This window comes from Apostichopus japonicus, chromosome 19, assembly GCF_037975245.1.
Source record: "Apostichopus japonicus isolate 1M-3 chromosome 19, ASM3797524v1, whole genome shotgun sequence".
Lineage (NCBI taxonomy): Eukaryota > Metazoa > Echinodermata > Holothuroidea > Aspidochirotida > Stichopodidae > Apostichopus > Apostichopus japonicus.
The window spans coordinates 1,134,083-1,149,857 of NC_092579.1; the positions used below are offsets into that span (position 1 = coordinate 1,134,083).

Genomic DNA, 15,775 nt, shown 5'->3' on the forward strand with positions numbered 1-15,775 from the left:
TTACTGTTGTCAAACTTGTTTTGAAGCATATCATGACAGTACAGTTTATAAACAAGAGGTTTTTTGAAAAACCTGCTGTGACATAAATGCTGAAAATCGGATATACGTATATATCATATCATGTTTAATTCTTTTGTAACTTAACCATTGCACAATCAATCATAAACAACACTGCAACATATTGCTAACTTATGTTGCCAAATATTCCACCTTCAGTCTGAAACATGCTAAACATCATGAGCCAGTTTGTGAGAATGTGAAACATGATCCTGAAATAATTGTTGATTGTACACCTTGTATGACACCCTTATTTCAAAACTTGTCTGTCACAGATTACTACTGGAATCAGTCGTTAGTTGTTCTTCTAGTTTGATGCACATACTTTACAAGATCACCATCAATAGGCTGATATCAGTCTAGACAATCCCTGCCATTAACAAGCGGACCCCTGCATTCATATCACCTTCTCCAGCTTTAAATCCTTTTGATGACCCCACTTCCTACACACAGTTCCTGGCTTTTGGCAAATCATTTCCGATTCCTTTAAGATCACTGGATTTTCGAACAGATTAAAGCGTGGCATTAATTTTTAATTTTCTAAATGTTATTATTTGGTCACTTTAACTTGGCACCTGTCAAACACATTGAGCACACCTGCACCGGTTGTAATTTGGTCTTTATAACACTAATTGCTGTTACTACTGTATTACCATCAAAGATATGCTTAAACACAGAGCTCTCTAAGACTTTTACAAGAAGTTTCACAGAAGATTGAAGGTTTACAACTTGATAAAACTTACATCAACATACTGTGTAGTTTTGAAATCATTCTTCTTATCCAGCAGGTATAAGGGATTGAACCACTCAAACAGGGAGAAATATAAACCAAATCGTAGGTGTGTTTCTCTGATTGCTCTTGAAAGTTCACCTGCGAATAAAGAAGAAATCAATTCTGTCAGACAGGCATCAAGTTACTTTTGTGACCTGTGGTCAAGTCATTGTGAAACAGAGTGAAAGATGTAATAATTATAATTATGTATTATATGTATACATATATAATGTTACAGAGAGTTAAATACAAAGGCAGAGCTGTTAACAGGACGAAACACAGAATAATGTGACTAAAGGACCTTTGACCCCCTCAACAGTTCATATTTGAGAGCAGAAGAGGCTTGCACCTTGAAAATTGCTTCTGCTGAGGCACTTTTTAAATATTTGCATGATGCATATTTATAGCTGATTTGGAGTGATACTATACAGAAAGTAATGTAAACTGTATCCCCTCAACAAACTTATAAACTTAGTTACAGAGGGCAAGTCATTTCTAGTTCAGCACACAAATATATACCAAAGGTGTAACATAACAAATTAAGAAAGAGATGTCTGATAATAATCCATTTACCTACAAGATCCCTTCCAGGGCCTATATCTTTGGCATTCCAGTTCCAAGAAAACTTAGACGGCCAAAGGGTATATCCTTCATGGTGTTTACTCGTCAAGACCACGTACCTAGATAACAAAAAAATTTTAAAAATGTAAACAGTCAGTTAGATTTCCTATACTTAATTGGTTTTTTAAGAACCGTTTCACTAAATCCATTTGCTATAGTGTGTGTAATAGTACACGAAATACTGTATGTGCTGTACAGTAATTAACGCATGGCCATTAGAAATATTGTATGTGCTGACAGTAAACCCATGGCCATTAGAAAAATTGTATGTGCTGTACAGTAAACCCATGGTCATTAGAAATATTGTGCTGTACAGCACACCCATGGCCATTAGGAATATTGTATGTGACTTACTGACTTAGGTGCGTAGGACGCTGTGTCCCTTTGCCCTCTGGCGAGTAATCCTCCTCCAATTTGGTCTATCTGCTGCGCAACTTTCAACAGCTTGGGTTGTCATACCTAGGTCTTTCTGGATTAGGTCCTTCCATCTTGAAGGTGGTCGTCCTGGAGGTCTTGGCTTGCTGAAGTCATTCTTGAATGCTTGATATGGAAGCCGGTGCTCCGGCATCCTAAAGACTTGGCCGGCCCATTTCAGGCGTCTCTTGCAGATTGCATCATTGATGGTAGTAGTTACATTCAGCCTTTGTCTGATGGTGTTGTTCCTCACTTTATCTAGGATGGAGACACCCAGTATTGCTCTGAGACATCTCATTTCAAAGACATCAAGTCGATGACGATCTTTTTCACGGAGTGCCCAGGATTCAGAGCTGTAAGTTGCTATTGGCAGAATGAGGGCCTGGTAAATCCTTACTTTCAGGGATCTGGTGATGTCATGGTTTGACCAGATGGTATTTTTCAGTCTTCCAAAAGCACAGGAAGCCAACCTTATGCGGCGTTTGACGTCTTCTTCCATTGAGGGGACATTGCTGCCCAGGAAGACAAAGTTGTCAACTTTCTGAACAGGTACTTGGTTAAGGAGAACATCTTTGGTGTCTTCAGACATTATTTTACACTTTGTTGGGTTGATTTTCATTCCCCATCTTGTGCATGCTTCTTGAAGTTTGTTGGTGGCCTCCTGTAGGCTGTCAAGGTCCATTTCTATGAGAGTGGTGTCATCAGCATAACGGATGTTGTTTATACACATGTTGCCCATCTTCAGACCTGAGTCAAGATTTTGTATCTCTTTCATGACAAACTCCAGGTAGATGTTGAAGAGACAGGGAGATAGTAGGCAGCCTTGTCTGACACCAACTTGAACCTCAAACCACTCAGTGATCTTTCCATTCACCATTACAGAGCACTTTGTTTTCTCATACATCCTTGCTATGAGGTCTACTAGCTTTGGATCTACTCCAATTGAGCGCAGGCATTTCCAGAGAGCCTCCCTCCAAATAGTGTCGAAGGCTGCTTTGAAGTCCACAAAGTTCCAGTGAAGCGATATTTTCCTCTCTTTGGCTTTTTCAAAGATCTGGCGGACTGTGAAGATGGCATCTGTAGTTCCTCTGGAGGCTCTGAATCCGCACTGCTCCTCACTGAGGTGGTTTTCTACAGTATCTTGGATTCTAGTAAGCAGCATCCTGCAGAAGACTTTTCCAGGGATGGACAGAAGAGTAATGGCTCTGTAATTGGCAGGATCAAGCTTGTCACCTTTCTTATAGACAGGAGTAACCAGACCTCTGCTCCAGTCTTCTGGGATCTCCCTATCTGACCAAGCTTTGTTGATAACTTTGAGGAGCATTCGATTCATCAGTGGTCCTCCTTCTTTTAGTACTTCAGCTGATATCCTGTCACAGCCACAGGCTTTATTGTTTTTCAGCTTTTTGACAGCCTCTTCTACTTCCTCTAGGGTAAACGGTAAGCTTGTGGTATTACGGTTGACAGGCTCCGGGATGGTTTTAAGGATATCATCATCTCTGGGGAATTCTGTGTTTAGATGTTTGTTGAAATGATCTTCCCAGCACTTCATCACTTCGTCTGGAGCTGTCCTTAGAATGCCTTGATTGTCTTTGGCTACAGCCTGGGTTGTAGTTTTCTCCCCAGCAAGCTTCCTCACTTTTTTGAAGAGGTCATGGCTGTTGTTCATACTATAGGCATGTTCCATTTCAGAGACATCATTTTCTATGAGTTTCCTTTTCCACTGTTTTACCTCATATTTCACCTTTTTGTTAAACGTCTTGTAGTTGTTCTTATTGGCTGCTGTAGGGTTGTTGAGCATCTCAACCCTAGCTTTCCTGCGGAGATGGCACATTTTTCTGACTTCTTCTGGCAAGCCATTGTATGTGCTATACAGTAAACCCATGGCCATTAGAAATAGTGAATGTGCTGAACAGTAAACCCATGGCCATTAGGAATATTGTATGTGCTGTACAGTAAACCCATGGCCATTAGAAATAGTGAATGTGCTGAACAGTAAACCCATGGCCATTAGGAATATTGAATGTGCTGTACAGTAAACCCATGACCATTAGGAATATTGAATTTGCTGTACAGCAAACCCATGACCATTAGGAATATTGTATATATGCTGTACAGCAAACCCATGACCATTCAATATTGAATGTGCTGAACAGTAAACCCATGGTCATTAGAAATATCGTATATGCTTACAGCACACCCATGGCCATTAGGCATATTGTATATGCTGTACAGTAAACCCATGACGATTCAATATTGAATGTGCTGTACAGTAAACCCATGGCCATTAGAAATATCGTTACGCTGTACAGTTAACCCATGGCCATTACGAATATTGTTTGTGCTGTACAGTAAACCCATGACCATTAGGAATATTGAATGTGCTGAACAGTAAACCCATGGCCATTAGGAATATTGTATATGCTGTACAGCAAACCCATGACCATTCAATATTGAATGTGCTGAACAGTAAACCCATGGCCATTAGAAATATCGTATATGCTGTACAGTAAACCCATGGTCATTTATTGTTAGTGCTGAACAGCAAACCCATGACCATTAGGAATATTATGCTGTACAGCAAACCCATGACCATTCAATAATGAATGTGCTGAACAGTAAACCCATGGCCATTAGAAATATCGTATATGCTGTACAGTAAACCCATGGTCATTTATTGTTAGTGCTGAACAGCAAACCTATGACCATTAGGAATATATGCTGTACAGCAAACCCATGACCATTCAATATTGAATGTGCTGAACAGTAAACCCATGGCCATTAGAAATATCGTATATGCTGTACAGTAAACCCATGGTCATTTATTGTTAGTGCTGAACAGCAAACCCATGACCATTAGGAATATTATGTTGTACAGCAAACCCATGACCATTCAATATTGAATGTGCTGAACAGTAAACCCATGGCCATTAGAAATATCGTATATGCTGTACAGTAAACCCATGGTCATTTATTGTTAGTGCTGAACAGCAAACCCATGACCATTAGGAATATTATGTTGTACAGCAAACCCATGACCATTCAATATTGAATGTGCTGAACAGTAAACCCATGGCCATTAGAAATATCGTATATGCTGTACAGTAAACCCATGGTCATTTATTGTTAGTGCTGAACAGCAAACCCATGACCATTAGGAATATTATGCTGTACAGCAAACCCATGACCATTCAATATTGAATGTGCTGTACAGTAAACCCATGGCCATTAGAAACATTTGTCTCTCGACTCGGTATTCAGTGCTTGTGGTAAGTCTGCGAGAAAACATGAATAGACAATTTGGGATGGTAAAATGAGACAAGTGAACGCAACATTTCTTTTATGATAAATAGGAAGGCCAAAGCAGTTGTTCATATTGCCTTGTCCATGTGATTTATCAATTAACAAGAGGAAATTGCCGGGTTATTAACAACTGAAAATTGATTTCTGTATCCTTTCAGTGTAGGGTTATTACAATTGAGATAGTATTAATGGACTAACCTGTACCTCTATAGTTTGTACACTATATTGATCTCAATCCACCTCTTCGAATATATGTAAAACCACAAAAACAGCTTAGGCATACTGTACTTGCTGAACTAGAGCAACTCCTTGCCACAATTTCATCATGTTCAGTATTAAAACTACTGTACTTACATTGGCCATTGCTGATTTCAAGTTCACAATCAGTGCCAACATTTCTGCATCCACACATGTGAATCTGTACTGCAAAAGGACTTTGAACTTTGATTTCTGGTGACCTTTGACCTTATCATATAAACCAAAGGATTCATGTACTGTACACACAGTGAATCCACAGAGCAATATGATGTATTCAACCAAGATGACATTTGAGTTCTACAACAAAACAATAGGACTATTGTTTTTACTAGACTGAAATTACAAACCAAACATATTTCTAGCAAGCAGGACCAGGTTTAGAGTAACGTCAATCTTTTTTTTTTCAGTTTCAGGCTTCACCTCTGGTGACCTCAGATTGCCATTGAGCTATACACAAACCAGTCCTATCTGGCTTTGTAAAGTTATTACCTCTGTTTTTTATGTCAGCCTGCTTTCATATTAAACAAAATGTAATGAAAAAGGTGGGCATGATATTTAATAATGAGTTATACATAATTTTGCTTTTGTAAGTTTTCCTTCAGTTTGGAATATGAATCTAAGGGAATTTTAACAAATTATACAGTTCTGTGGACACTCTGCACAAACACTGCACTGCACCTCAAATTGGTTTTGGCAACTTATCCATTTTTGTGGAACGATTAGACTATGCAGTAAAGTACAGAGTACAACAGCCTACTGTCTAAGTTTGATTCTGGTCACAGCAATCATGAACTGCACAAGACACAATTGCAGTCTCCGAGAACTGATGATGTAACAAAACTGGACCTGAAACAACTGTTCACGAAAGAATGTCAGTCATGAAAAAAGTGTCTTGCATTGGGTTTTGTTTTGCTTTGTTGTGCTCAGCTTCTTCACTTGGTGACTAAAGAAGACTAGTTTACTTTGATCTTGAGAATTCTTCTCCCCTCCCCTCCCCTATCCCTGCTCCCAAACTGGCTCCAGACATGCCCAACCAATAAGGTCATGGTCACGTACTCTGTGTGATTAGTAACATACAGACACTTGACGTGCAAGTACAGGACAATGTTCCACATGGCAACAGAATGGAACAAATAGAATGCCCCTTGTCTTAAGAGGTCAAGTATTTATGCTCTAGCCCAAGTCTGATTTCAGAGTACATGACACAGGTGACACACTAGTATACTAGATTCCCAAGATGATGAGTATGAGCACAACTCCACAAGGCTGCTGTGTGCAGGCAACAGAGGGCAAAGAACACCTGAATGCTCATAGTTAATTACCCTAGCAACTCTGTAATATTACCTCATTTGACAAACTAGAAATCTACCCATATGATCATCTTTGATGAACAAAGGCTTAACCTCAAGCCATCTCTTGCTACCATTTCAGGAAAGCTCTGTCCATTTCCATTTCCCAATAGAATGGAGACATATCTTACATGTAAATGGTACATATAACATGTTGAGTTATACTTCTGTGTAAGAAAGTGAGTAGTATACAGTACAGACAGGTTATCTCATTATTATCTAGGCTGGTGTAAATGGATTACAATATATAGATGTTTCCACTGATAACCATTGATAGGCTACAGTAGGCTTCATTACTTAACACCTTGCCTTGCCCTGTCTACTACCAAATATCCAGTATGGTGTTGGGGCAAGCATGGTAGGGGAGGGGGAGGGGAGGGGGAAGAAGATCTACCATAATACCAGTCGATGAAAACAAGAATAGCTGCAAGAATGGAACTAAGTATTATTAAGTTACACTGGACATAATATATTTATTTAAGTAAACACAATTTTACTTACTTAGCACCAGATGCTGCAATAATGTTTGCCCAATGTTTCGGGTTGAAAAACTCGGCTGTGAAAGCGGGAGCAAAATCTGTGTAGGTAAAACCAGGCCTGTAGTTGGATCTCATGAATGCCTCAAAGTTCATGCTTTGTTCTCCTTGCCAGTTCCACCAGAACCACTCAGAACCAAAACTTGGGACACTGTAGACGCCCCAATGGATGAATATACCAAATTTGGCATCTTCGTACCAATCTGGGATCGGACGTGAGTCTAAAGATTTCCAGTTAGGATTGTAACGGACAGCTGCACCCTTGAAACCTGAAATGTATACTATCACCTCTGTGATCGAGAGAAACAGGAGGGCGTACAGCCCTAGACGAATCATCTTGAGTGGAATTCTGACCATTGTTCTGATTCCAGGGATCAATCGCATATATATTCTAGTAGGTTAAAAACAAGAAAATCAATTTGAAAAGTCCTCTGAAATCATGAAGAAAATAGTTCTGTTGTCTGAAAATACAGTTTGGGGATTTAAACTGCATAGTTTGATGGTTCAACTGCTGGATAATACAGAAAACATAAATACATTGACAGTAGCTCCAGAGTGAGGGGAAACAAAGTTCATACATCATGTGGAAACATGACCAAAATTACTGACTATAATGTTCACTGAAAGGAACATTTAAAACGCAAATATTTGGGGGGAAAATTATTTTAACATAATAGAAGCCTTCTTTATAGGCAATACGGGAGGTATATATCTTCATGATTTATCTATTTTGTTTGCGTAGCCAAGGGGGGGGGGCGAAGGGGGCAGCCGCCCCCCTTGAGCATATTTTTTAATTTGTTTTTAATGTTGTTATGATATCGCTAGTATTTTCAAAAGAGAAAATGCTAAAATGCAACTAACAAGGCCTGGGAAGTGCCATTTCCAGCGATCTGGGAGGCATTTTCAGCCAAAATTTTCTTGTACGCTTCGCGCCAACCATGGTGGCGCTACGCTTAGATAGTTTGCAATGCTGAATCTACAGTTTCACCCCTCCCTTGGCAAATTCCTGGCTACACGCCTGCATTTGCGTACCACACTCAACTCTATTGCAGTTCAAGCTCCTGAGTAGATCTGCAGATTCAGGGCTCGAGTTTGGATGGGTGGGGGAGGGGTGGGCGGGGAGTACACCTCCCTATCTTCTTACATTACCTGTAGTTGATAATATTTTGGACTTGGTGTCTTGCATAGATCTGGCAAGCATGCAGACATTAATTCTTATAAACAGAGAATAATTTATCTGGTATTGAAAAATGGAAACAAAATGTTTAGCTACACCAATGCAAACATGTACAGGAGGTTTTGTACACAGCTGTTTGTAAACTATTTCCAGTATTTCATGAGATTTAAAATTCATAATCCTTAAAAGTTAATCACTAATTATTCTGTGTAAGGCCTTGCAAATGTTACAAGCAACTCCTTGAAGATACATCCAATCAGATTGAACAGTGTGTGACATCCATTGCCTGAAATGCTGATGAACAATTTCATGTAACCTGTAAACTGTTAGCTAGTGTTATAAAAAAAAATTAACATACAAAATGTGTATGCTAAGCACTGCACAATACAACGTACTGTCTAACACCTTGGGACCTTCCCCCTGATTTGGAACAGGAGTTGATCTAATGTAAACAAATGGCATTTCAATTCCTGAGGATCGAGACTATAATTTATGGTTACCGCATGTATGTAGATTGATCTTGGCATACAGTAGTGTAAACAGGCCAATCGCCTTAGTAATACTAGCACCAACACATTTTACAACTATATGTATGTACACACGTAAATCATATTGTGAAAACAAAAATTGTATGCCACCCATGTCGTGACCTTAACCTGTAAGGTACCTGGATGTGAGTCATATTAGTATTACCTACTGTATGCATACTTAGTAGATGCCAGGGCCTTATCCAGGTTAGCCTATTGTTAATAGTTACTATATCTATGATACTGGGTAGATAGGAAGACACTATGTAAGTAATCCTAAGAATAGCTAGGCCTATGTAATCCTAAGTAATACTAAGTATTGTTTTCTATATATGTACTGTAATCTGTACACTACGGAATGTCATCTGTCTCTGTGACAGATGAGAATATGAGAGTAATAGATCAGTATAGCATACACTACCACCGGGTGCAGCTGTGTTTTTCTTGAGTTGTCTCTACAAACCTAGCTTGCCTAGAATGTATATGTGGAGTTTAGCAAGTTTAATTATGGACAAATAGGGCTAACGATAGGCCTGACGTACCTGTTCGTCAACAGACTTAGCACAGGAAGTTTACTGGCAGTGATAGAGCGACGGAGTTTTCACTGGCCGGAGATAACAACAATTCTAAGCAATACAAATAACAACACAAATTCTACACACATGTATCGTGCAGAAGATCCGTTGTACGTTTGGCCTACAGTAGAGACCCTATAGGGTCTCTAGCCTACAGTAGTCCAAGCAATAATTGCACCGTATGATAAGCTGATCTGCTACCGATAATTGCTTTCGCTTTGTTGTAGATAAGAAATACTTGAAAGACGTCGCCTAGGACTAGTTTAGGTATACTACTAGCCTAACCAAGTGTCAATTATTTCCTAAGACAACCATTTCAAATTTAGTTACAGTTAAATACAATCGTATAACGTCCAGTCCCTTTAAGTCAAGAATCGCGTTAGTTGCCATTAGGTAGTATGTGTGGGAATACGCATTATTTTACCTTTTTGGCTTCCCACAGTTACTTTTGTTGAGGGCTAGACACCAAGCCAAAAGTCTCTAACAAAGTTAACTTTTACTTATTATTCAGTGCTCGTAATCACTACGCGTACATGCGACACCTCATTGATTCGAAAATGTTTATTTTCACCTTTGCGTGGCAAGTTAAAGCTCTATAAGAGCTCACTAGAGATATACTGTAGTTGTCTCTACTTTACAGCTTTAAGTGTTTTGTATCTGTATACTTAATTGTTTTTGTGTTGCTATGTTTTACTTTTTATGTATAACGTTTAATGTAAAAAGCATGGCCTTATTGGAAACCAGCTTTTGCTGAATAAGCAACCCTGGATAAAAATGCGAATAAATAAAAAAAAAAAAATACTGCTTACCAATAAAACCGATATATGGCTCAGTCATTTGTGTCATCCCATCTCCCCCCATGGGCGTCACCGTACACCGACAACCTAACCACCCCCGGCTTTACATTGGGTAGTACGAGTGGGGTAATGCACAGATGACTGAAGGACGTAGGAACTTCAAGGGATTATCTTGAGGCGTAGTGAAAGATGGCAGGCTTACTAGACGAGATGCGTCAACGACTAGATGAGTTGGAGAAGGAAGTGGCAGAGGAGAAGAAGGGTAGTTCCGAACGCCCGGGTGTAGTCTATACCTCCTGCCCAAGGAGAAGAAGTTACGATCGTTCTCATCATGGGTAGAGGTGCAGGCTGTGCTTTCTTTTAAATTCTTTATTGAAGAAGCAAGAGTAGCTCAGGCTAGTGCCAGTTCTAGTGAGGGGGAAGTAATATATTTTATGATGGCGGATGGTGGTTCTATTAATAGTACTTATTAATTCATTCGGGGTGGGAGAAGAGAACATATATAGTGATTCCTCCCAAAGCGAAGAAACCGAATAAGCACGCAGGAGTACTAGGGTTAATAAGGGTCGCCATAGGAACCCATATCATGAGCCGAGGTCAATTCTTCGAACATTTTATTCCATATTTGAAGGGTTTATTCCATATGACAACCTCGGGGAAGAGAAAATCATTCTTAGTGCTTTAGTTTCGTAAATTAGCTTGCTTAGGTGGTCAAGTTTTTGATTTATATTTAGTTTATTAAATTACCATAGGCCTATACCAAATTTTGACATGCTGATGTGTAGTGCTTTTAATTGAAAATATGTCATGACTGGTTGAATAATTACTTTTGTTTGAGATAAATATTGTCTACATTCCTACCCTTACCAAAATCCCAGATCTGGCTTTATATCTGGTTTAATCTGGCAATATTAAGCCTTTATTGGGCGATACCATTTCGCAAAAGCAATGAACAAAACAGCAATTGCCTACTCGTTACATTTCAGTGGGAGAAAAGGTCATTGTCCTAGATTTCAGACAGAATGCTGGTAAATGGGCAGAAGGCCGGGGTAATATAAAAAATGTCAGGGCTAGTCACATACCTTGTAAATGTCGACAATAACTGTTGGAAGCGACATATTAATCAAATGAAAATGTCGTGTTGTGAAAACACGAAGTTTTGATAATTTGTACAGAACTCGAAGCTCAGTATACGGCTTTGATTTGAGCTAGCGGGAGTTATTGTTTCAAGCCCACCGAATCATCGTTTGAATAGTCAACACGGAATTGGAATAAAATACACAACTGTCGAAAATGGAAGCAACTCTTCGAGAATTAGGATATAGGGAAGATGATATTCTTAATTTCGAAAGAGTAGGAGTGAGTTTTGCTGTTATCTGAACTTGTATAATATATATATATATAATTTTTGTAGGGAGAAACATGCAACAACCTCAGGCAGGGGCGTAGCGAGCGGGGGGGTGGGGGGTGTCACCCCCCCCCCAATAATTTGGTCGCTGTCGGCAAATTTTGGGTCTGTCGGCAAAAGGAGAAAAGGTGAAGAGAGCGGAAGGGGAAGAAAGAAGGAAAGCTGAATAGAGAAAAGGAGAACGGGAGCTTCTTCCGTGCCAAATTTGACTTAAAATATGCACCAGATTGCATCTAAGGACGTTTCAAAACTAAAAATTTTCCAAAGGGGAGGGGTAGACCCCCTACCCTTAGACCCCTCCCCCATTTCAGTCACCACTTCCAGATCCGTCGGCAAATCAAATTTGACTTAAAATATACACCAGATTGCATCTAAGGACGTTTCAAAACTAAACATTTTCCAAAGGGGAGGGGACCCCACCTCACCTTAGACCCCTCCCCCATTTCAGTCACCACTTCCAGATCCGTCGGCAAATCAAATTCTCCACACCCCCAACAAAAAAACCTTCGCTACGCCCCTGACCTCAGGCTCATAAGCTAGCAATAGGTCTCAAAGCTATAGCCTAATTTTGTTCGGTCTAACAGCCAGAGTAAGCTTAAAGGCATTGAAGACTCGCCCCAAACCGCGGGCCGCGCTCTGAAAAAGTTAACGTTCTTGCAAGGGAAGTTTTCTGCTTGTCGCTACAAAATACAGACAGTAATGAAACGTGATACCTTGTTATTTTTAGCTGGACCTTAGATGTGCTGTGGGTATTGACCGCAGCTGTATGTACTGACTGTACAATAGTGTCTAATTACCGAAGTTAGCAAGCTGTGTGCGTATTTTCTGGGATCGATGGTGGTGTCTAACACTTCTGTTACACCTCATTCGAAACTAGGTCAGATTACCGGCATTAGACGTTTCTTTTGCGCGAGTCTTCACACCCTTTAAATATGAGTTGTATGCATATTCAGTCGTTTTGAGGATATTAAGGTATACTATGAGTGTTTTAGAAAACCTTCGGGGACGTCTGGTCACCTTAATTATTATATAGGTTTACTTGACTTTATATGTTAGAATTTCAACCCACCGCATGCACTGGGATAAACTACACACTACATGAAAGAGACGCAGTCAAACTGACACCGTCGATGGTGGTAGTGGGGGAGGGAGGCACATTTCCGACCGAGCAGCTCTGGTTGCGACACTGGTCTACTTCTTAAATCATACAGTTTATTTGATTGGCTGATGTTAATGCAAAATATTTCAAATCATTTTATAGCGTTTTGTGTTGTATTTTCAGATGAAAATGCGCTCTACCTCTCTTAGCACAATCATTTAGTTATAGTACGCCCAGTTTTCTAATTAAAACTGGTGCTGTTTTAAATATTGATACTGATCAATCATTGCATTTGTGTCATCGAAAAATATATATTCCCGCATCCCCAGTGCATGATCCTTATGGCAGTGATCTACCTTACATGCATGTGCGGATCTTAGTTTTGATGAGGTCTTGGTTTTGCAGTTTGTGAGGGGGGGGGGGGGAGGGGGGTGGGTGGTCTTAGTTTTGCGGCGGAGGCTTAGATTTGTAGCTCGTTGGCTGTTAATGTGCAGCGGGTCTTTAATCTTAGGTTTGTAGACACCCAATTTTATTGCATCTGTTTAATACTTCAATTTAGATGCGTATATTCAACTACCACTTTGGTAAGTTGCAAACATCAAACAACACAGTATACTACTAATTGAAATGAACATATAGGCATTTGTTCGACGGAATAGACTACCAGAATGATAATAGAATACCATGGGTATGACTAACCGCTTATATCATTCAAAAGATCACTTTTCACTTTCCTTTCCCACAATTCCAAATAATATGCAATTTCTGCGTTTTTCATTCCTCTCTCATTAAACCCCTCAATTTATTTCATATTTCGTCGGACATTCTCGAATATAATACCATTGCCGTAAGAAATCCTCTCGTGAACTTATCCGCAATTCGTGCGCGGAAACAACGGCAACGACCACATTTAGTTCGAAACGTATACGGGAAGGGCTCTGGCTCAAATCAGACCCGCTTATTCGGATCTGGTTCAAATTATAGAATCCAGTTCAAACAGTGGCGTAGCCAGGATTTTTTCAGTGGGGGGGGGGGGCGCTGGGGGGGGGGCTTGAACATTTCCTGGGGGTTTGACCATTTTTTGTTACTATCTAAGCGGAGCGCCACCATGCGTTGGCGCGCAGCGTACCGGAAACTTTTTAGCTAAAAAGGCCTCCTATAGATCGTTGGAAATGGCACTTCCCAGGCCTTCTATAAGCTGCTCTAAAGTTTTCTCAACATCCTTTATTTTGAGATCCCATGTTTTGATATGGTCATCAAATAGTTTAGTGAAATAGAAAATAAAAAACAATCTTGTAAGTTACTTTGAAATATCATGACATATCTTTTGTGAGTTTGACACCGGCATTGACATTTTTCGACAAATCTGCAAATTGCGCATGGAAAATAGAGAGAGATTGACTGGGCTTTCAAGCAATGTAACATACTGAAATGACCGAACTATATGTCAAACTGACATCAAAGATTGCGTCTGAAATACTATTAGGGTGATAGACTGATTGGCCGGCAGTGGCGGAGCTAGGGATTTTGGTCAGGGGGGCGAGAATGGCCTGTAGGGGCGCTTTCGACACTATCTAAGCGGGGCGCCACCACAGGTTGGCGCGGAGCGTACAGAATTTTTTGGAGTAAAGATATTCCCTAGATCGCCGGTAATGACCCTTTCCGGGCCTTGCTAATTTGCAGATAAACGAAGAATAAATATGTTTCATCGCTATTTGTGACAAGTCGGAAGTTTATAATATGGGTGTTGAAAGTACATGCGCTTCATCACAATCTCTGTGGTATCTTTGTGAGTGTTCATGTTTTCGAAAAAATAGATCGAAAACCCCGTACAGTTCTTGGAAAGAGTTTCGTACAACAGAATTAAGTGCCGATAAATTAAATACCGCCGTACGTTAGAGTATTTTGTCAGTAAACTACACCAACAAAATGTGACAAATGTCAATAGTTAGATGAGAGTGCAATTAAAAAGTCAATAATCGCGAATAAGTAAAAATTGCTAACAAGCTGAAAAGGGCGCCAACAGTCCATTTGAGTCCGTCAAGGGGGGGGGGGGCATCCGCCCCTGGCTGTTTGGACGCTCCGCCACTGTTGGCCGGTAGTTCTCAGCGATATAGTGTTGTCTCCTTTCTTGAAAATTTGGTTTTTAGCGGTTTTAAGAGCATCAGGGTACGTCACAGAAGTGAAAACCCGATTGAAAATGTAACAGGGTATCGAGGCAATGACGCGAGCAATGATGTGAGAAACATGTGTATGATGGTAGCATTTTTTACCTTTTAACATCTTCTTTGGCATTCAAGTACCTGGAAACCACCTTTCTATAAGGATATAGTATTGCTCGTGACTAGCTTGTTTGATCAGTTAATGTGCACTGGTTACAAGATACCGATTGGCTGTTTGTATTAGTATTTATTTGTATGTTAGGGATTATGGATATTTTAAAAAAGAGTGACAAAGGCAAAGTTTGCCCGAACAGTCGAACACACAGATTCAGTAGTAAACATTATGTGTGCACTGTGTTGTAGTCTTGTAGAGCAGGAATTATATTATTCGACGGTCGTTAACATGCGTTTTCAGTACACACTCTTAAAACAGTTGTGTAAATATTTCTACACAGGCTCTGTGTAAATGTCATTTTACACAATTGTAATTGAAACTAACACTTGGTTGTGTAGTTCGAGCTATGTTCGTCAGTTACACAACCACTTTCCTGCTTTAATTTCAATGTATTAATTTATGCAGTACTGTAAGCAGATTATAAAATTAAAATCAGTTTATAATTTCATTTGCACTTTACTTTTAATTTTTCCTGGATTTTTAAGTTGAGTAAAAATGTTTTTTTAAGATTTCGTAGCTTTATCTGGCAATAAACTGCCGCCCGG

General features: G+C 39.8%; 1 protein-coding gene across 4 annotated transcripts in view; it reads right to left on the bottom strand.

The window, feature by feature from the left end:
- The window catches only part of LOC139960153 (alpha-L-fucosidase-like), a 111,765-nt gene that overhangs the window by 15,558 nt on the left and 80,432 nt on the right, over positions 1 to 15,775 (bottom strand). Inside the window, exons 1-4 of one of the 4 annotated variants that reach the window (XM_071958305.1) lie at positions 9,920 to 9,982; positions 7,276 to 7,701; positions 1,403 to 1,509; positions 801 to 928 (exon numbers count right to left, since the gene is read on the bottom strand). In XM_071958305.1, the coding sequence (XP_071814406.1) occupies positions 801 to 928; positions 1,403 to 1,509; positions 7,276 to 7,694 (654 nt within the window). In that variant the 5' untranslated portion in view covers positions 7,695 to 7,701; positions 9,920 to 9,982. Of the gene's footprint in view, positions 1 to 800; positions 929 to 1,402; positions 1,510 to 7,275; positions 7,702 to 8,459; positions 9,427 to 9,919; positions 9,983 to 15,775 lie in introns of those variants that run through there. The other 3 variants (XM_071958307.1, XM_071958306.1, XM_071958308.1) reach the window with 3 other exon arrangements.